The 22,799-nt window shown below is 46.6% G+C and overlaps 1 protein-coding gene across 2 annotated transcripts in view; it reads left to right on the top strand.

Moving 5' to 3' along the window:
- The window catches only part of LOC147689453 (trimethyllysine dioxygenase, mitochondrial-like), a 480,372-nt gene that overhangs the window by 410,387 nt on the left and 47,186 nt on the right, over nt 1–22,799 (top strand). For both annotated transcript variants that reach the window (XM_086942230.1, XM_086942229.1), the window contains exon 5: nt 3,088–3,204. In XM_086942230.1, the coding sequence (XP_086798356.1) occupies nt 3,088–3,204 (117 nt within the window). The remainder of the gene's footprint in view (nt 1–3,087; nt 3,205–22,799) is intronic.

The following is a 22,799-nucleotide window of genomic DNA, read 5'->3' as shown; positions in this document are numbered from 1 at the left end:
CAATACTTACTACTTGGGGCTGGAAACTGTTAACGATTCTATGTATAATGGTGGGGGCACTGTTTTTTGTATGCCTATGTATTCAATGTGGCCCAGCCTTATGTTCCATGTGCCTATCAGCTTGCATACCATCAAGACGAGCTCTTGCCCATGACAAAATGATGCTTCATAAAGAAGTAACACAAATAATGTTAATAGACATCGAGGACGAACATCCTGATTATGTTCATTATGAGGTAGATCCAGCTAAACGCTAAAAGGGTCGTCTGTTGTAATTGGCATGGCCGCGTTAGCGATTAGCTGAAACTACACGTTGTCCTCCTTAACTTGGCTATATATGAAAACGCCATTTTGAATGTTGCGGCGGCCATCTTAGACCATAAGCGGCCTCGTGGCCGGCGTGCCCTTTAGTCCGTTGTCCGTACCACTGATCACTTCAGTCTGCCCAGCAACAGGCTATTTTTAGTACTGGTCAAGCTTGCACATGCGCAGTCCCAACTGACCAGTTACCCCTCAGGAATGTGCGCCAAACTGATCAGCGGAGTTGTGCCCCCTCCAATGAGCTGGCTGTGTTCCAAAACATGACCATATATGTACATAAATGTGTTCTAAACTGTGCCGCCTATTTTTTATTGCCCCAAAACTGTATATAAATCGGGGTCACACCGGTGTTCGGTGTGATACCTCTTGCATTACCGAAGGGTGCTGTTTGAGTGTACCACCACCCCATGGGGTCTTAATAAACTTGTTCTTTGCCTTTTACAGTTTCCGTGCCAACAGTTCTTGAGTGTAAGTGGGTTATCTTTGGAGCATGTAGGCCTTAGGAACCCTGATTACTACACTTTAGGTACATATCCTAACTGTATAGTGTACCATAGGTACCCAGGGCATAGGTGCATCCAAGGCCTACAAGGGGCTGCAGCATGTATTGTGCCACCCCTGGCTGGCCATCCAAACTGACACAACTGGCTGATCACTCAGCTGGGGCAAGGTCACGTAATCACACCTTGCTTAGGTATAGTATCCCTATACTTACCATTACATATAGACACATATATACCTATAAGTCACTCCTATGGCAGGCCTTAACAATACTGGAGGCAGAGTGCTTAGTTTTATGTGAGATGGTGCTCTAGCATGAGCTGAGCCTGTCTGCAGCTTTCAGAACCATGTCCTTATAGATGTTCTATGATATAGCCATACCATATACTCTTAAGTGCATTATAATCCTCGCGGTTAATGTTAACTTTGGTTTGGCTTTATCAAAACATGTCGTGTAAGGTGTCATACGCTTTGGAATACTACCGCCCCCGCCAGTCCTGGTGGCAGGGGTAGCATTTCACCCTTCTAGAGGGAGAAGACATGTAGTTGTAGCTTTACCCGGTTAAAGTTAAACAGAGCCTCAGCATCACAAAATGGATGCTGCTGCCACAGATATGAGTCTGACCTCTTGCTGATGGATGAAACTCCGGCAGGGGAGTCCTGGACAATAGGTTTCCTGCCTTGGGAGGTGCTGGCACCTCCCCAGACAGGCTATAGTGTATTGGAGCAAGGTGGGTTGAAAGAAATGAGACACTGCCTGGGGCACACAAGGTGCTCCATGCATAGCCCGGTTCAAACCAGTTGCTGGGGCACTCCAGCCCCTGCTCTGGCGTGGAACTGAACAAAGGGAAAGGGGTGTAACCACCCCCTTCTAAGGATCCACCCATAGGAGGGACCTAGCAGTTAATCCAGATCCTTTGATTAGTTTAAAGCTAGGCGTGGGTGAGGAGCTTCAAGGTGACCCTCTTCTTGACGGGGAGCCAGTGGAGGTCTAGCAGGTGTTGGGTCATGTGTTTGTGTCCCGGAGTCCAGAGGACGAGTCTGGCAGTGGTGTTCTGGATGGTCTGGAGTCTGCATAGTAGAGTTCTGTTGAATCCAGCCTAAAGGGCATTGCCGTAGTCCAGTCTCCTGGTTATGAGTGCGTGGGTGTCGGTTTTTCTGCAGTCGGGGGGATCCATTTGAAGGTCTTGCGGAGGATGCACAGGCAGTTGAAGCTGGTGGAAGCAATGGCGTTGACCTGGCGGTTCATGGAGAGGGAGGAGTCGAGGATGATGCCGAGGATTCGAGCGTGGTCTGTGGGAGTGGGTGTATTCCCGAGGGCGGAGAGCCACCAAGTGTTGTCCTAGGCGGAGGTGCAGGGTCGGAGGATGAAACCTCGGTCCTCTCTGAGTTGAGGTTCAATCAGCTTTCTTTCATTCAGTCTGCCACGTTCTTCATGCCTTCCTGGAAGCAGAGTCTGCTATCTTTGGGATCCTTCGTGAGTAAGAGAATGAGGCCATGCTGTCTCACGATGGTGGCGAGGGGTGCCATGTAAATGTTGAAGAGCGTGGGGCTGAGCGATGATCCCTGCATACAGAAGCAGAACTTTATATGAGTAGGTTGGTAGTCGCCACTTTAGTGACAACAGAAAAACATGGTATGCTGCCACCACTGCGCTTCCGCTAGTTATCTCCTGGTAGCAGCTGTAGCCCTTTACCACTGCTAGGGTATCATTTTAAGGGCCCCTCGTGGCCTAACAAGAATGCAATCTGTGTGATAGACATGGAACATGGGTATGATCTATGTTCACCCATGGCCAAATATTGTCACTAGGCATCCAGATATCTGCTCAGTTACATATCCTTATTATGAGGTATGGATCCAATGTGAAACAGATCTGGAAAATACTCAACCCTGAGGACGGAGATGTGATGAGAGATAGACAGCTGCACTCAGAGAGGACTGTTGGAGCATGTGTTGGGAAACAAAGAACAGATTGCAGCATAGTCAGCAGTGATACAGTCTCACACAGGACAGGATGGTCACCTGTGACGAGAGCTCAGGATCAGACAGGAAAGGAGAAATGGAAGCAAGTTTAGGATAAAGAGCAGGAAATAGGACAGTACTTGTGAAGTGTGCTGACACCAGCTTATGGAGCCTGTTGAGTGTAGGGTGAGAGCCAAGAGAAGAGAAAAACAGGAAGTGAACTTGTCAGTCTATAAGATTGTTTTTCCAATGTCTTTCACTATTGTGACATTCTTCATTTCACATCTTTTCTTGTGACAGGGAAGCTTTTGTCGGCAGATCCTGGTCAGTCACAAGTGAGGTTACCGGGAAAGAGGATTTCTCCACTGATTCCATGGACTCACACACCGGCGGCTCCAGCATGCAGGAACCCTTCAGGTATTAGCACTATTATTAGATTTTAGAGTTTTGTAATTCATGACCTTGGCCCTCAAAAGCTTCAAAGTGATGCAGAGATGTCACAGAATGTGTCCAGACATCCAGAATATGTACAGAAGCAAAAATTTGGGTTGTAGTAAAATGAAAGCATGAAGTCTAAATGTAAGAAATTGGATTATTATTTGGGATGAGTTGTCCTCTCTTCAGGAAATATTACACTCATTTTTCAGGGTGGATCCCAAAGTCACTAAGGTAACCTGAGGTCAATCCCCGGGTAGCTATGGCACAGAGTAGACAGGCTTAACGTAAGGCAATGTATAAAGTGTTCATGCACTACCAAAAAAGTAATACATTTAAAGCACTTAAAAATAAAAATTTCAAACCAAATTGGAATCATAGAGTAAGATTAAATAAACAAAATGGCATCAAACGGAAAAAAATCCACTAAAGGGAGTAAGAGATATGATATTTTACATTTGGGACTAAAAGTAGCACCAAAGAAGAGTATATGTCAATGGTAGTCTATGGAAATTTTCGACCAGGACCTAGGTGCAATTTAAGGTTGACCGCGATGGAGTGCAGGTTAGATATACCATTATGGTTTGTCAAGGTCAACGATTTTACCTTTTGACCAAGTCTTTTTTATGGAGCGCAAAATCCTCCAGCTGGACAAACCTGAAGCAGTATCCAAGGATGGTGAATCCAAATCAGGCACCTTTGCCACGAGGTGTCATTGACAACTTCAGAACTCATGCAAATTCAAAGATTTTCCTGACTTTTCAGGGTTTTCAGGAGCAGCGCCTCTGAGACCCTTCTAAGGCTTGCGGGACTTTAAGAACACATAAGGGCTAGGACTCACTCCAGCAGAGGCTACTTGTCAGGTCCACTTGGTACTGGGTCGTTGGTTACTTCAGGAAAAATGCCTCTTGCAGCTTTTTGTGTCCCTGCAGACACACAGGAGGTCAGACAACTGGCCCTTTGAGTCTACTTCTTTGTCCTGAATACAAGAAGGAGCAAGTCCAGTCCTTCATGGCTCCTGTAAGATTATAGACAGAAGGTCCAGTTCTCTTCTGATCTGCTGCAGGTCCAGAAAGTGTTGGGCTGCCACACATATGGTTGGCATTAACTAATGGGTAGGGGGGACTCCTTAACAAATGATGGAAAAATTCCTGGAGCATCCAATCCCACAGTGCTCCTCCCTCCTAAAATTCAAGATGGGGAAACTCTTTTGCCCGTGTACTGAGCTCTTTTGTCCACCCAGAGGTGTGGCTAGGGAAAAGAGCAACCCTACGTGTCCACTCCAGACCAATACTGGGGTAGTTTCTGTCCCATTGGGTTTTGAGCCAGCTTAGCTAATGTGGCTGCAGGGGAAAAAAGGCTTTTAACTCTTCCAGTTTCTCCCTACACTAAACTATGAAAGTGCAGGCCTCTCCTCTGTCCCTTTCAACTTAATGGAGTTCCTAGATACACCCCAACTGTGTTTCCTGAGGTGATAGGGATCAAATACCACATACCCAGTCAATTCTGTAATCAGGCCTAAGCACTGGCTGGACAACTGCTAGCAGATTAATGCAAATTAGCCTCTAGGAGTTTCCGGGGGGGGGGAAAGGTAGCTTTCTTGAAGTTACTATTGCTAAGTTTTACAAATCCAACTTTATCACAACATTTTTAGTAAGTATGAAAATTAGTCATTGAATGACTATTTTAGCTGTTTCTTCTCAGAAGTTACAGATTACAGTTTATAATCTGTACTTTTACATTTTCTCGGCTCCAGCTACAGTTCTGCCAGTGAAATAACTTTTGGGAGCGAGTCAGTGGAGGAATATGGCAGCTTTAATTTCTTACATGTTCCAGTTTTCCAGTTTTAAACATTGGTATCCTACCTTGTTCGCGTTTGCAATAAGTTGTTCTTAGGGGAGACTTAGGGTGGCTTGATAATATTTAAAAAACAGGTTTTCTTACCTGTCACAAAATGGTATTTTGACAGGTTTGACATCAGGTGTTTAGGCTGCTTCAGTTAGGCTAGCTATGGTAGGCCAATAGTCATCCATGTAATACATTTCAACCCTGTGGATGGCAACAGAGGGACTGCAGTCCACAGGTGGCATTTAAAGTCCATGTCCTGGGTGTATTTCTTATGCTGTACAATAGGGACTTAGAGGTAAGTTAAATAGGTCTGTCTGTGGTGCACCGATTTAACCATAGTTAATGAGGGAGTACAAGTAATTTAGCTTAGTTTGGCTGGGGTAAAGGGCACGTAGTTTCAAAAAAACAGAAGAAAATAGGGTCCAGAAAAAGGCAAATAGTCTGGAGTGGCTACACTCCAATCTATATCACTGCACTGTATGCCACTCCCCTTTCTTCATTCCACTGTACTCCACTCCACTTTAAGACATTTCACTTTATGCCATACCACTGCAGTCTACGCTATTCCACTATACACCACACCACTCTATGCCGCTCTAGTGTACAGCATTCCATTATACGCCACTCCACCCTACGACACTCCACTGTAACGCTGTCCCACTCTATGCCATTCCACTCCACTCTTCATAACTTCACAGTATGCCATTCCAGTCTATGCATATCCACTGTACGTCACTCCACTCTATATCACTCCACGCAACACCATTCCACTGTACACTATTAAACTATATGCCACTCTTTTCTATGGCTGTCCAGTCTACACCACTCCACTGTACCCGCTCCAATTAACAAAACTCCACTCTGTGCTATTCCACTGAATGTCACTCCACTCTATGCCAATCCAGCCTATGCTAATCCACTGTACGCCACCCCACTCCAATATCTGCCACTCCACGTAACACCATTCCACTTTACGCTATTTCGTTATTTGCCACTCTATTCTATGGCAGTCCAGTCTACACCATTCCACTGTATCCTCGCCAATCTATGAAACTCCACTCTATGCTATTCCACTCTATGTCACTCTACTCTATGCCACTCCAGTCTACGCTATTCCACTGTACGCAATCACTCCACATTACGGCACTCCACACTACAACACTCCACTGTATGTCATTACACTCTACATCACTCCACCCCGCGCCTCTCCAGTGTATGCCACTCCAATGTACACCACTTCACGCTACACTATCCCACTGTACGCTACTCCATTATATGCCACACCACTCTACAGTATTCCATTCTACTGTTCACCACTGCACTAAACTATATCACTCTACACCAGTCCACCCTATGCTACTCCTTTGTATGTCACTCTACTCTATGGCATTCCACTCTATGTCACTGCAATCTATGCTGTTCCACTCAATGCCACCTCACTCAACGCTATTACAAGGTACGTCACTACACTCTACACTCCACTCAACTTTACCATGCTGTACTCTACAGCACTCCACTTTATGCTACTCCACTCTATGTCTTCACCACTCAAGTCTTTGACACTCCAACGTACACCATTCCACTCCACTCTATGCCATTCCACTCTACATGATTCAACTGTATGCAACACTATTCTACGCCACTACACTTTAAGCTATTCCACTTTATGCCACCCTACTCTATGCCACTCTACTGTATGCAACTCCACTATACGCTATTCCACTGTACACCACTTCTCTATATGCCACACCACTCTACACCACTCCACGCCACTCTACTCACTCCACTCTACACTATCCACGCCACTCCACTTTACACCACTCCACTGTATGTCACTAGACTTTACGCTACTTCAATTTGCGCTATTCCACTGTATACAGCACAACTCTATGCCACTCCACTCTATGGTGTTCCACTGTTCATTGCTATTTTTCAAAAATATTGTGTACTACTGATTTCAATTTGTTACATATTAAAATCTATACAAAAAAATCTATGTTGTACCACAATAATACACACAAATTACAGCAGTACTAAACATTGTATTTAAAATAATTTGTTAAAAAATTATAGATGCATTATCCATCTTTTTTTTCCGCAACTACTGTGGTGCTTTGCAGGTACTGAAAGGGGGGTGGTGATGGACAGAGTATCTGAATTAAGCAGAACACTCATACCAAGTCAACAGATCAGGGCTTGATCCATCACCATTTTTTAGCTCACTGCACCATCCCAGCTCAGAACCTGGCTACATGCAAATGAGTCTGTCCCTGGCCCAGTGCATCATGGGAACAGGGCAGACCAAACTACCAAGCCAATTCTTTTACTGGAAAGGAAACAAGCTTCCGGGGATCGGTTTCTGGCATTACAGCGGTCTTCGGCCCGGCTTGCTTGAATCCTGATGGTGCAGTGAGCAAGGGACTCATGTCTGAGCATACCCTTCCACGCTTATGGTGGACAAAACAATTCAGAAAAGGGGGTGGTGATGGACAGAGTATCTGAATTAGGCAGAACACTCATACCCAGTCAACAGATCAGGGCTTGATCCATCACCGTTTTTTAGCTCACTGCACCATCCCAGCTCAGAACCTGGCTACATGCAAATTAGTCTGTCCCTGGCCCAGTGCATCATGGGAACAGGGCAGATCAAACTACCAAGCCAATTCTTTTACTGGAAAGGAAACAAGCTTCCGGGGACCGGTTTCTGGCATTACAACCGTCTACGGCCCGGCTTGCTTGAATCCTGATGGTGCAGTAAGCAAGGAACTCATGTCTGAGCATACCCTTCCAAGCTTATGGTGGACAAAACGATTCAGAAAAGTGGGTGGTGATGGACAGAGTATCTGAATTAAGCAGAACACTCATAACCAATCAACAGATCAGGGCTTGATCCATCACCGTTTTTTAGCTCACTGCACCATCCCAGCTCAGAACCTGGCTACATGCAAATTAGTCTGTCCCTGGCCCAGTGCATCATGGGAACAGGGCAGACCAAACTACCAAGCCAATTTTAATGGAAAGGAAACAAGCTTCCGGGGACCGGTTTCTGGCATTACAGCCGTCTTCGGCCCGGCTTGCTTGAATCCTGATGGTGCAGTGAGCAAGGGACTCATGTCAGAGCATACCCTTCCACGCTTATGGTGGACAAAACGATTCAGAAAAGGGGGTGGTGATGGACAGAGTATCTGAATTAAGCAGAACACTCATACCCAGTCAACAGATCAGGGCTTAATCCATCACTGTTTTTTAGCTCACTGCACCATCCCAGCTCAGAACCTGGCTACATGCAAATTAGTCTGTCCCTGGCCCAGTGCATCATGGGAACAGGGCAGACCAAACTACCAAGCCAATTCGTTTACTGGAAAGGAAACAAGCTTCCGGGGACCGGTTTCTGGCATTACAGCCGTCTTCGGCCCGGCTTGCTTGAATCCTGATGGTGCAGTGAGCAAGGGACTCATGTCTGAGCATACCCTTCCATGCTTATGGTGGACAAAACGATTCAGAAAAGGGGGTGGAGATGGACAGAGTATCTGAATTAAGCAGAACACTCATACCCAGTCAATAGATCAGGGCTTGATCCATCACCGTTTTTTAGCTCACTGCACCATCCCAGCTCAGAACATGGCTACATGCAAATTAGTCTATCCCTGGCCCAGTGCATCATGGGAACAGGGCAGATCAAACTACCAAGCCAATTCTTTTACTGGAAAGGAAACAAGCTTCCGGGGACCGGTTTCTGGCATTACAGCCGTCTTCGGCCCTGCTTGCTTGAATCCTGATGGTGCAGTGAGCAAGGAACTCATGTCTGAGCATACCCTTCCACGCTTATGGTGGACAAAACGATTCAGAAAAGGGGGTGGTGATGGACAGAGTATCTGAATTAAGCAGAACACTCATAACCAGTCAACAGATCAGGGCTTGATCCATCACCGTTTTTTAGCTCACTGCACCATCCCAGCTCAGAACCTGGCTACATGCAAATTAGTCTGTCCCTGGCCCAGTGCACCATGGGAACAGGGCAGACCAAACTACCAAGCCAATTCTTTTACTGGAAAGGAAACAAGCTTCCGGGGACCGGTTTACAGCCGTCTTCGGCCCGGCTTGCTTGAATCCTGATGGTGCAGTGAGCGAGACTCATGTCTGAGCATACCCTTCCACGCTTACGGTGGACAAAACGATTCAGAAAAGGGGGTGGTGATGGACAGAGTATCTGAATTAAGCAGAACACTCATACCCAGTGAACAGATCAGGGCTTGACCCATCACCGTTTTTTAGCTCACTGCACCTTCCCGGCTCAGAACCTGGCTACATGCAAATTAGTCTGTCCCTGGCCCAGTGCATCATGGGAACAGGGCAGACCAAACTACCAAGCCAATTCTTTTACTGGAAAGGAAACAAGCTTCCGGGGACCGGTTTCTGGCAATACAGCCGTCTTCGGCCCGGCTTGCTTGAATCCTGATGGTGCAGTGAGCAAGGACTCATGTCTGAGCATACCCTTCCACGCTTATGGTGGACAAAACGATTCAGAAAAGGGGGTGGTGATGGACAGAGTTTCTGAATTAAGCAGAACACTCATAACCAGTCAACAGATCAGGGCTTGATCCATCACCGTTTTTTAGCTCACTGCACCTTCCCAGCTCAGAACCTGGCTACATGCAAATTAGTCTGTCCCTGGCCCAGTACATCATGGGAACAGGGCAGACCAAGCTACCTAGCCAATACTTTTACTGGAAAAGAAACAAGCTTCCGGGGACCGGTTTCTGGCATTACCGCCGTTTTCGGCCCGGATTGCTTGAATCCTGATGGTGCAGTGAGCAAGGGACTCATGTCTGAGCATACCCTTCCACGCTTATGGTGGACAAAACGATTCAGAAAAGGGGGGGGAGGGAAGACGGCTGAAATGCCAGAAACCGGTCCCCGGAAGCTTGTTTCCTTTCCAGTAAAGGAATTGGCTTGGTAGTTTGGTCTGCCCTGTTCCCATGATGCACTGTGCGAGGGACAGACTAATTTGCATGTAGCCAGGTTCTGAGCTGGGATGGTGCAGTGAGCTAAAAAACGGTGATGGATCAAGCCCTGATCTTTGGACTGGGTAGGAGTGTTCTGCTTAATTCAGATACTCTGTCCATCACCACCCCCTTTTCTGAATCATTTTGTCCACCACAAACGTGGAAGGGTATACTCAGATGTGAGTCCCTTGCTCACTGCACCATCAGGATTCAAGCAAGCCGGGCCGAAGATGGCTGAAAACCCAGAAACTGGTCCCCGGAAGCTTGTTTCCTTTCCAGTAAAAGAATTGGCTTGGTAGTTTGGTCTGCCCTGTTCCCATGATGCACTGGGCCAGGGACAGACTAATTTGCATGTAGCCAGGTTCTGAGCTGGGATGGTGCACTGAGCTAAAAAACGGTGATGGATCAAGCCCTGATCTTTGGACTGGGTAGGAGTGTTCTGCTTAATTCAGATACTCTGTCCATCACCAACCCCTTTTCTGAATCGTTTTGTCCACCACAAGCGTGGAAGGGTATACTCAGATGTGAGTCCCTTGCTCACTGCACCATCAGGATTCAAGCAAGCCGGGCCGAAGACGGCTGAAATGCCAGAAACCGGTCCCCGGAAGCTTGTTTCCTTTCCAGTAAATGAATTGGCTTGGTAGTTTGGTCTGCACTGTTCCCATGATGCACTGGGCCATGGACAGACTAATTTGCATGTAGCCAGGTTCTGAGCTGGGATGGTGCAGTGAGCTAGAAAACGGTGATGGATCAAGCCCTGATCTTTGGACTGGGTAGGAGTGTTCTGCTTAATTCAGATACTCGGTCCATCACCACCCCCTTTTCTGAATCGTTTTGTCCACCACAAGCGTGGAAGGGTATACTCAGATGTGAGTCCCTTGCTCACTGCACCATCAGGATTCAAGCAAGCCGGGCCGAAGACGGCTGAAATGCCAGAAACCGGTCCCTGGAAGCTTGTTTCCTTTCCAGTAAAAGAATTGGCCAGGTAGTTTGGTCTGCCCTGTTCCCATGATGCACTGGGCCAGGGACAGACTCATTTGCATGTAGTCAGGTTCTGAGCTGGGATGGTGCAGTGAGCTATAAAAACGGTGATGGATCAAGCCCTGATCTTTTGACTGGGTAGGAGTGTTCTGCTTAATTCAGATACTCTGTCCATCACCACCCCCTTTTCTGAATCGTTTTGTCCACCACAAGCGTGGAAGGGTATACTCAGATGTGAGTCCCTTGCTCACTGCACCATCAGGATTCAAGCAAGCCGGGCCGAAGACGGCTGAAATGCCAGAAACCGGTCCCTGGAAGCTTGTTTCCTTTCCAGTAAAAGAATTGGCTTGGTAGTTTGGTCTGCACTGTTCCCATAATGCACTGGGCCATGGACAGACTAATTTGCATGTAGCCAGGTTCTGAGCTGGGATGGTGCAGTGAGCTAGAAAACGGTGATGGATCAAGCCCTGATCTTTGGACTGGGTAGGAGTGTTCTGCTTAATTCAGATACTCTGTCCATCACCACCCCCTTTTCTGAATCGTTTTGTCCACCACAAGCGTGGAAGGGTATACTCAGATGTGAGTCCCTTGCTCACTGCACCATCAGGATTCAAGCAAGCCGGGCCGAAGACGGCTGAAATGCCAGAAACCGGTCCCCGGAAGCTTTGGTGCCTTTCCAGTAAAAGAATTGGCTTGGTAGTTTGGTCTGCACTGTTCCCATGATGCACTGGGCCATGGACAGACTAATTTGCATGTAGCCAGGTTCTGAGCTGGGATGGTGCAGTGAGCTAGAAAACGGTGATGGATCAAGCCCTGATCTTTGGACTGGGTAGGAGTGTTCTGCTTAATTCAGATACTCTGTCCATCACCACCCCCTTTTCTGAATCATTTTGTCCACCACAAACGTGGAAGGGTATACTCAGATGTGAGTCCCTTGCTCACTGCACCATCAGGATTCAAGCAAGCCGGGCCGAAGATGGCTGAAAACCCAGAAACCGGTCCCCGGAAGCTTGTTTCCTTTCCAGTAAAAGAATTGGCTTGGTAGTTTGGTCTGCCCTGTTCCCATGATGCACTGGGCCAGGGACAGACTAATTTGCATGTAGCCAGGTTCTGAGCTGGGATGGTGCACTGAGCTAAAAAACGGTGATGGATCAAGCCCTGATCTTTGGACTGGGTAGGAGTGTTCTGCTTAATTCAGATACTCTTTCCATCACCAACCCCTTTTTCTGAATCGTTTTGTCCACCACAAGCGTGGAAGGGTATACTCAGATGTGAGTCCCTTGCTCACTGCACCATCAGGATTCAAGCAACCTGGGCCGAAGACGGCTAAAATGCCAGAAACCGGTCCCCGGAAGCTTGTTTCCTTTCCAGTAAATGAATTGGCTTGGTAGTTTGGTCTGCACTGTTCCCATGATGCACTGGGCAATGGACAGACTAATTTGCATGTAGCCAGGTTCTGAGCTGGGATGGTGCAGTGAGCTAGAAAACGGTGATGGATCAAGCCCTGATCTTTGGACTGGGTAGGAGTGTTCTGCTTAATTCAGATACTCTGTCCATCACCACCCCCTTTTCTGAATCGTTTTGTCCACCACAAGCGTGGAAGGGTATTCTCAGATGTGAGTCCCTTGCTCACTGCACCATCAGGATTCAAGCAAGCCGGGCCGAAGACGGCTGAAATGCCAGAAACCGGTCCCCGGAAGCTTGTTTCCTTTCCAGTAAAAGAATTGGCTTGGTAGTTTGGTCTGCCCTGTTCCCATGATGCACTGGGCCAGGGACAGACTCATTTGCATGTAGTCAGGTTCTGAGCTGGGATGGTGCAGTGAGCTATAAAAATGGTGATGAATCAAGCCCTGATCTTTTGACTGGGTAGGAGTGTTCTGCTTAATTCAGATACTCTGTCCATCACCACCCCCTTTTCTGAATCGTTTTGTCCACCACAAGCGTGGAAGGGTATACTCAGATGTGAGTCCCTTGCTCACTGCACCATCAGGATTCAAGCAAGCCGGGCCGAAGACGGCTGAAATGCCAGAAACCGGTCCTCGGAAGCTTGTTTCCTTTCCAGTAAAAGAATTGGCTTGGTAGTTTGGTCTGCACTGTTCCCATGATGCACTGGGCCATGGACAGACTAATTTGCATGTAGCCAGGTTCTGAGCTGTGATGGTGCAGTGAGCTAGAAAACGGTGATGGATCAAGCCCTGATCTTTGGACTGGGTAGGAGTTTTCTGCTTAATTCAGATACTCTGTCCATCACCACCCCCTTTTCTAAATCGTTTTGTCCACCACAAGCGTGGAAGGGTATACTCAGATGTGAGTCCCTTGCTCACTGCACCATCAGGATTCAAGCAAGCTGGGCCGAAGACGGCTGAAATGCCAGGAACCGGTCCCCGGAAGCTTGTTTCCTTTCCAGTAAAAGAATTGGCTTGGTAGTTTGGTCTGCCCTGTTCCCATGATGCACTGGGCCAGGGACAGACTCATTTGCATGTAGTCAGGTTCTGAGCTGGGATGGTGCAGTGAGCTATAAAAACGGTGATGGATCAAGCCCTGATCTTTTGACTGGGTAGGAGTGTTCTGCTTAATTCAGATACTCTGTCCATCACCACCCCCTTTTCTGAATCGTTTTGTCCACCACAAGCGTGGAAGGGTATACTCAGATGTGAGTCCCTTGCTCACTGCACCATCAGGATTCAAGCAAGCCGGGCCGAAGACGGCTGAAATGCCAGAAACCGGTCCCCGTAAGCTTGTTTCCTTTCCAGTAAAAGAATTGGCTTGGTAGTTTGGTCTGCACTGTTCCCATGAAGCACTGGGCCATGGACAGACTAATTTGCATGTAGCCAGGTTCTGAGCTGGGATGGTGCAGTGAGCTAGAAAACGGTGATGGATCAAGCCCTGATCTTTGGACTGGGTAGGAGTGTTCTGCTTAATTCAGATACTCTGTCCGTCACCACACCCTTTCCTGAATCGTTTTGTCCACCACAAGCGTGGAAGGGTATACTCAGATGTGAGTCCCTTGCTCACTGCACCATCAGGATTCAAGCAAGCCGGGCCGAAGACGGCTGAAATGCCAGAAACCGGTCCCGGGAAGCTTGTTTCCTTTCCAGTAAAAGAATTGGCTTGGTAGTTTGGTCTGCCCTGTTCCCATGATGCACTGGGCCAGGGACAGACTCATTTGCATGTAGTCAGGTTCTGAGCTGGGATGGTGCAGTGAGCTATAAAAACGGTGATGGATCAAGCCCTGATCTTTCGACTGGGTAGGAGTGTTCTGCTTAATTCAGATACTCTGTCCATCACCACCCCCTTTTCTGAATCGTTTTGTCCACCACAAGCGTGGAAGGGTATACTCAGATGTGAGTCCCTTGCTCACTGTACCATCAGGATTCAAGCAAGCCGGGCCGAAGACGGCTGAAATGCCAGAAACCGGTCCCCGGAAGCTTGTTTCCTTTCCAGTAAAAGAATTGGCTTGGTCGTTTGGTCTGCCCTGTTCCCAGGATGCACTGGGCCAGGGACAGACTAATTTGCATGCAGCCAGGTTCTGAGCTGGGATGGTGCAGTGAGCTAAAAAACGGTGATGGATCCATCCCTGATCTTTGGACTGGGTAGGAGTGTTCTGCTTAATTCAGATACTCTGTCCATCACCATCCCCTTTTCTGAATCGCTTTGCAGGTACTAGCGCAGTTCTCCATGAAATGTTTTCAAAACATAGAAATTAAAAACATTTTACTACCTATTACCACTTTAACAAAGTGGTAAAATGTAGTGAACAACATTAAAACCTACTCCACAAAACATCACACCCTTCCAAGCTATTCTACTCTACCCCACTCCACTCCACGGCACTTCACTATATGCCACTCCCGTCTATGCTAATACACTGAATGCCACTCCACTCTATCCTACTCCACTCCACGCCACTTCACTCTACATTATTCCACTGTACGCTGCCACTTCAGTCTATGGTACGCCAATGTACACTTCTCCACTGTACTCCCCTCCAATCTATGCCACTCGCCTCTATGCTATTCAACACAATGCTATCCATTCTTTGCCATGCAAGTCTATGCCATTCCACTCTTTGCCACTCAACTGAATGACTGAATGACTACTCATTTGTATAGCGCATGGTTACCCGGAGGCATCCCAGCGCTTCAGTGGTCGAATTCATCCCCGATGATTTTAGGGAAATAAGAGCGTTTTCAGCATATTCCTGAATCTAAGATGGTTCTCCTCCATCCGAATAGAGTCGGGCAGGCTGTTCCAAAGTTTTGCTGACTGAACAGCAAAACGCCTGCCACCCATACGGCTTCTCCTTATTCTGGGAACTGCCAGAAGGTTCTTGTTGCTGGATCTAAGGGTCCTAATATTTTGATAGGGACGAAACAAAGGTTGAATAAGATCAGGTCCTGTCTTGGTTAGGGCTTTGTGGACATTGGTCATAGCCTTAAATTCAATCCTTTGTTGTACCGGCAGCCAGTGTAGTTGTCGGAGTGCTGGTTTCGGCTGAGGTTCTACGAGAGATCTGTAGAAGCATCCGGGCTGCACAGTTCTGTGCAGTCTGTAGGACCCTAAGTGTCCCCTGTGGGGCCCCTAGGTAGAGTGCGTTGGAGTAGTCGAGGCGCGTTAAAATCAGTGCCTAGACTAATATCCGCCTTGCTTCAAACCGGAACAGCCCAATTATTTTCCTGAGTGATCTCATCAGAGCTTAGCAAATAGCTGCTACTTTCTGGGCTTGCACCAAAAAATTAAGGGCTGGGTCCAGCCACACTCCCGGACTCTTGATTTTTTCTTTTGGAAGGGGGGGGGGCTGGCCCAATGCAAGCCCCCCCAAGAGGGGGGGGCTGGCATTGCCACTCCACTGTTTACCACTCCACGAAACGCAAGACCACACAACACCACTTTACCCTGTTGCTCAAATAAGAATTTAGCTTGAAAAAGCAAAAGACCAGAGGCATTTGGCAAAACAGGAACAGTTGGTTTAATTAAACACTTCTGCTGGGCGTACAGTTACAGAAGGGGGTCTGAGGACTGTCTTAAAGTACAATAAATCTGAACAAGGCTTTATACATTTCTTTGGATATGATAAAGTATTTCTGCTGATCCTTTTTGGGTAAAAGAATGCGGGGCTTGTCTGTGGGGTCATAAAAAAGGCCCCTGATAATGAATGCAGGTGGGCCTCGACTTTGCTTGGACACAATGGGGGCTATTGGCTAAGGTGTCCAGATGTCTGACATGAGAAGCATGAGATCCCAGTGTGAACTGTGTGTCCTGATAGGCTGTGCATTCCTAACTTCTTGTTGCATCTGACTTTATGGTGTTTTTGGGAATGTGCACAACCCTCCAGCCAGGGTCGGGTTGGGATCACAATTTGGCCCGGGCACATATTTAAGGGGCATGTCCCACATTCAAGGGGCGTGCTCATTCACGAAAAACCATTTGCACAGACAAGGAATGAAAGTGGGAGCATACTGTTCTTGCGCAGGACACAGGGCCACGTTGACAATGGCCTACATGCTGATCAACTAAAAAAAACAGCAAGGCCCCTTTCTGTCACAAAATTATTCGAGCCCTCCAGCGCAGGAGCCCCTGAAAAACAGGAAAGCCCCTGCTATTACGAACCAACTTAGCCGTCCCTTAGACCTTCAGCTCAGGAGCACATGAACATAGGTAAGGCCCCTGCAATTAGTAAATTAATCAGCCCTCCAGGCCTCAGGGCAATGTCCTGGCAGGGGAGCACAAACGCAGCTGCTGGGTCATCCAAGGTAGCCAGGTAGCGAGGGGGAGGCTGAGGTGAAAGGTGCGAGTTCCAAACATCACCTGGCCCCCACAGCGAGACCCATTCTTCATCGCCCACTAAGGCCTGAATGTGAAGGGCTGTGGGCGAGGTGTTAAGACAAACACTGTTTCTGGGCTGCGTGGGCCCCATGGGGGCCGGCATGAAAATGGCTCATAGAACTGAGCAACACCTTGCAAACAATCACCCCTCCCCAGCCATGCCTCTGCGTGATTGCTTGGGAGGGCAGGGGGTGAAGGAGAGGCCACAGCTGATAATCGCTGTACGGCAGCACAGCGAGGCTGCTTTCATTTCTCTGTCTCTGTCTCAGTGCCCTCTGTGGGCCGTTTTTTTTTTCTCCCCTTTCCTAGTCCACCCTCTGTGGACTGGGAAAGGGGAGTAAAAACCGGCCCACAGAGGGCACTGAGACACCGGCCCTTCGGCCGATGCCTGAATGCCCGCCTTGCCAATCCGCCACTGCCTCCAGCCATGTGTGGTTCATTGGGGACAATCTCCCTGGACAATTGTTGTGTCTATCCACTTATCTGGTGGATTGACCTGAGTTTCCTGTTAATGCATTTGTTTGCTGGCTATGTGCCACCTCACCTTTGACCTGTCAATCAGTAACCTCAAGCGTAGGTCCCAGAGCCTGCCTGACCACATATTTCTGAGTGAGGTTGATGGAGAGTTCATGAGGGGTGAATTCGATAATAGGGATGCAATTTCGTTCTTGCATTTCAATTTATTATTATAAAAATTGACATTCATTTTATTAATGTTAACATTACCCCCAATAGTTGAATAGTCAATTACATTATCTAACTCATACTTCATGACAGTCACCTTTCTTGGGACTTGCTGCACTTCAGTTTTGACTGCTACTATTTTCCTAGTTACTTGCATTCTTCCCAATTTGAAGACTGCCTTTTTACAGCTGGAAACCCCCACTTGTAGGAAACCACACAAAAACATTACTCTATGCAGTATCAGTGAACAGACGTAAAATGACCTGGCTGATGTCTTGGAGCCCACAGGAGCCATATGCTGATACCCGGTGTTATATAAGAGGGTGCTGTGTAGTGTGTCTGAAATGCTTATATTGAGTTCAGTGTAATTATTTATTTATTTAATGAGTTTTATATAGCGCTGGCTATACTCGTAGGTATCAGAGCGCTTTACATTAGGTTACACCACAGCGAGTTGCAAGTTCCAAGTTTAAATAAGTTACATAATGATTACATGGAAACGACAATAGTACAGTCAAGGTACAGTAAAATAAAAGACAGTTGCACGGAAATTAACAGGGGAAGTGGGAAAATCAAAAGGGGGGAGAGAAGGTAGAGGGGGACAAAAGTAGTGTTATGAGAGAAGGTGGGGGGATACGAGGGGATGGAGAAAAGGCAAATCAGGAATAATGTTTGAGGATAGTCAAGTGGGGAACGAGGGAAAAGGGTAAAGGACAAAGGTTCAACAAGATGGCGGGTCTAGGTACAGAGGAATCGGCAGAGAACAGCAAAAAAATGGCGGGCAGGGCAAAAGATAAAAAGTCATAAATTCCATGTAAGTGACCCAGGGATCGTGAATTAAAGTGCAAAAAAGAAGTCAGGGGGGGTACGTCATTCCAAAGACAAAGGGGGAAGGAAGGGAGAGGAGGCGTGCAGGCTCGGGTCCACTGGGGCATCGGTGATGTGAGAGAGGTCCCTACGCAAGTGCTGTGATCGCTTCGGGTAGACTCTATTTGGCTTTGCAGTTCTCTGGTGGTAAATGGATGCTGCAACACCCATAGTAAACAAAGGATATACAAATGTACAACAATACATAACTTATTGAACATTTCAGGCCTTGGGATGAATCCTCTGGTGATTGGGGGTTTCTTAGTTTTTCGATGGTTTCAGACACACATCGGATAGGTGGACCCATGCATCTCTCCCCTCCACCTTGAGGACAGCAGGTGTTACGAAGATCACTCTGTACAGTCCTTCAGTTGGCTTGCTTCAATTTCCATACAAAAAGTTGAGGTGCTTGATATGGTAGCTTGACAGTGGTGCACTTGGAGTTCCGATGGCTGACCTGTTTGGATAGGAAATTAGTGGTTTTGGTTAGTTCTAAGCACTTGAGATCTCACCTCAACAGTTAATTTTGTCCAGATCTTTGGGAGGGGTATATCCATCAGTCTACCAGTGATGTGAGATGGTGATCCTTGCTGGGTGTGTTCCTTAGTGCAAACAATGCCAGGGGCAGACACTGGGGCCATTTCTTATTAAGGCTGGCATATATTTTGCTTATTTTATTTTTAACAGGCTGTTGGGTCTCTCAACAACGCTGTTGCTTTGGGGGTGATACACTGAGACCAGTTTATGTGTTATTCCTAAAAAGGAGCAGATGTGACTGAAGATGGAGTTGAGGAAGTGATTTGCATTGTTTGACCAGATGATGTCTGGTTCACTTCACTAAGCTCTAATGCTTACATCACAGTTCTACTAAATCCATCATTATCCACAACGGTTTCCCTCATTACATACTCACACAACACTACATCTTATCCTCTATTAAATACTACATTGTAAGTTTTTTGAAAATATATACACAGTCATAGGTCTTCAGTTAGACTTTGTGGTGCTTGGATCACATGTCCTGATCGTGTCTTCGGAAACTGGGGACAGGCAGCAGAAGTGTTTATGACCGGCCTTGGTGATGTAGACACAGCAGCATTCAGGGATTCTTCACTTGTCCTTTCAGACCCAGGCTCTACATTGACATCAGTGCCTGATGAGCAATAATCTACATGTGAGAAATATGAGGAATATCATGTAATTGGGTCCATGTGTTCTTTGCTGGTCACAACATGAAATGGTTTAGCATCGAAAGCATCATCAGGCGGTCTCTTTCTGTTCTGACGAAGAAGCACTCAATCTCATCTAGTGAACGTAAGGTCTTTTGCATGCTGACGCTTTTCTGCCTAGGTCTTCATTTTGCTTTTACTATCCAAGTCTTTCACACAGGTTTCTTCCTCACTGTATGAACTTCTGGTGGTCTGTTGAGGTAACTTGGTCATCATGGTTCTCCTTCACATCAAGGTTGCTGGACTTTCACCAGTGGTTGCGTGAGGTGTTGAGCAGTAAGCCCAACGAGTGGAATTGAAGAGAGTCGTAAGGTCCAGCTTTTCTCCTAGTGTAGCACAATGGACAGCTTTCTTGAAATTACTCGTGAAACATTCGACAAGGCCATTGGCTGTGGCCAATGAGGTGTGCTCTTCTGATGCTTCACATTAAGGTGACTGAGAAAGTCTCTTAACTCTCGACTGTTGAAAGGTGGCCATTGTCAGACTTTAAGATCGCAAGAACACCCCATGTTGCGACAATATTGTCTAATCTCTCAAAGACTCATTCTTGAGTGATTGATGAGAGATCTTCGGTCAATGGAAAACAGGAGCATTCATCAACGATCACCATCAGGTGAGGGCCATTGTCAAGAGGACTGAAGAAGTCTACGGTAATTTTTTCCCATGCATGTGTTGGCAACTCTGACATCTTTAAGGTGTGTTGAGTGGTTTATGATAAGCAGTTGCATAGATGACAGGCCTTTAATTCTCTTTCAATTCTCTCATCGAGATGTGGAAAGCAGCCTTGGAGAGCTCGTTTGGTGGAAACAATTCCACAATTTCATTCATGGGCCACTTCAATTGTCCGTTTCCACAGACTCTCTGGAATGACAATTGTCAAACCTCTTAGAATAATACCTTTCAGAGTAATGAACAGTTCATCTTTGACATTATGAAACTTCTGATATTCACTGTCAATGGTAATAAGGTCCTTTCAGTTTCAGCATGTCACTGTCTTGATTTGTGGTGCTGACAATATTTCCAATGCAATAGCAGCTGGGATGCAGTATTTCACGTTTTAATTGATGTAGGCCTCAGTCATCTTAGAATGGGTGCAAAGTTCTGTTGACCTCTGTGGGAAGTAGTCAGCCTGGTTCTGATCTTTCCTGAATGATGCATAATGATGTAGAGGTATTCTTGCAATCGCAGATCCCAAATGTCAATGCAAGGAGGGATTTTTGTCTTTGGATTGCCAAAGATAATCAACAATGCTTGATGATCTGTCACAAGCGTGAAAGACTTCCGACACAATAATATGTGGAAATGTCCACAAGCGGTCACCACTGCTAAGCTTTCTTTCTCAGGTTGTGAACAAGCACGTTCAGTTTGGGACAAACTTCGACTTGCATGTGTCACAGTACGTCTTTGAGCATTTGGGTGTCGGCTGTGCTGTGCAAGGATGGCTCCTAACCCAACAGGGCTAGCGCCAACAACAACCTCAATATGAAGCTTTGGATCAAAATATGTCATTTCAGTAGTGTTTTCAATAGCTTTATTTTCTAGAAGCTTTGAATTTATGGGTGCTTGTATGTTTGTTTTCTTATCTTTGATTGTTGCTATAAATGAACCTTGACTTTTTAGTGGCATCAATGCAGCCCACGTGTATACTTTAGTTTTCGATGACGTAATTTGGGATAATAGAGACAGTTCATTATATTTCTCCTCAGGCATTATATTTATTGATGCACCACTATCAATGGTGAAAGGTATTGAACAACCAGTGACTTTTATTGTGATTTTCAGTATTTGAATGGCTTTAGTGATTTGTCATGCCGACTTCTCTTGGACAAGTATTTTTCATCACATGCGGCCAGTCCAACATGCGTACTTTTCTCTGAGGTAAACATCAAAATGGCACAACCATCTTCTTCACTTTCACTTGATATTGATACAGAAGAATTGTTTGAAGAAGATTTAGATGTTGAGATCAACTTCATCTGGTGTCGGTTTGCCTCAGATGATGTGGTCGCTTGGCCTAATGGGCGAGCGTCGAACGTCGCATCTGGAACGTTCAGGTGGCCATTTTATCTGTGCACCGTGACTCGCTCACTTTTTTCCTTTGCCTTGCAAACCACTACAAAATGGTTCTCCTTTCCACAGCCTTTGCAGAGTTGCCCAATGGCGAGACATTTACCTTGTGTGGAAACTAAAAACTACACCTTTTTTAGTGGCAAACTCAGTCTGCATCCCTTGGCCTTGTGCTTTGGTTTACTTTTCACATTCATGACTGACTCACTCTGGGCACCTCCGGCCTCGGTGTCAGTAGCTTGTCGACCAGCACACTCTTCATCTCTGGCAGCTATGAGACTCAGCCCAGACTAGGAGTTTCTCTTAGGATTTGTTGTCTGAAAGAATCTGACAAGCATCCATCAATCACTTTGAGTCATACAGCATCCTCATCATTACATGAATTGAACTTACAGTGTTTGATGAGCACATCCACTCTCTCAACAAATTGTTCTATGGTCTCCCTGGCTTTCTGTTGTTCTTGACTAAAGATGTACCTTTTGTAATCTACATTTGGTATTGGATTAAACTTGAGATTCAAGGCTGCTTTGATTTGATTTATGCAATTTCGTCAGCTCGCTGCATTTTCTATGTGTCTTCTTTTACACTTGCTCCAGAAAGATTCTTAAGGTAGTTGACAATCTTCTTGTTACCTGCTTCTTCCATCACATCAATTAAATAAATAAATGTCTCTATCCAGGCATCTAACTGTGGCCAATATTCAGATTTTTGGGGGTATTAAGAGGCGGTAGTGGTTTCAAGAAGGCAGCAGCATTGTAACTATTTACGAGATTCGCTGATGCTGAGGGTGGTGTTCTTTCCAACACCATCTGCTGTCCGCTAGAGCCTGCTTCATCCATACCATCTCTTAGGCCCTGTGCTCTGCTGGCCTCTGGGCCATCTTGGAGAGCCTGTGGAACCTTGACCTCCCTCTTGGTCCCCATAGAAGCCCTTTGCTTTCAGGAGACCTTGGGAGTTGTTCTGAACCATCACCTGGCAGCTGTGGTGGTGTGCTGCCTCAAGTTTGAACAACTCAGCAAGCACAACCCCATGTATTACTTCCGGGGTTCCTTCCCCCAGCGCTGCATCA

The sequence above is a fragment of the Lissotriton vulgaris genome, chromosome 10, assembly GCF_964263255.1.
Source record: "Lissotriton vulgaris chromosome 10, aLisVul1.2, whole genome shotgun sequence".
NCBI classification, from domain to species: domain Eukaryota; kingdom Metazoa; phylum Chordata; class Amphibia; order Caudata; family Salamandridae; genus Lissotriton; species Lissotriton vulgaris.
This window is presented reverse-complemented; position numbering and strand designations above follow the sequence as displayed.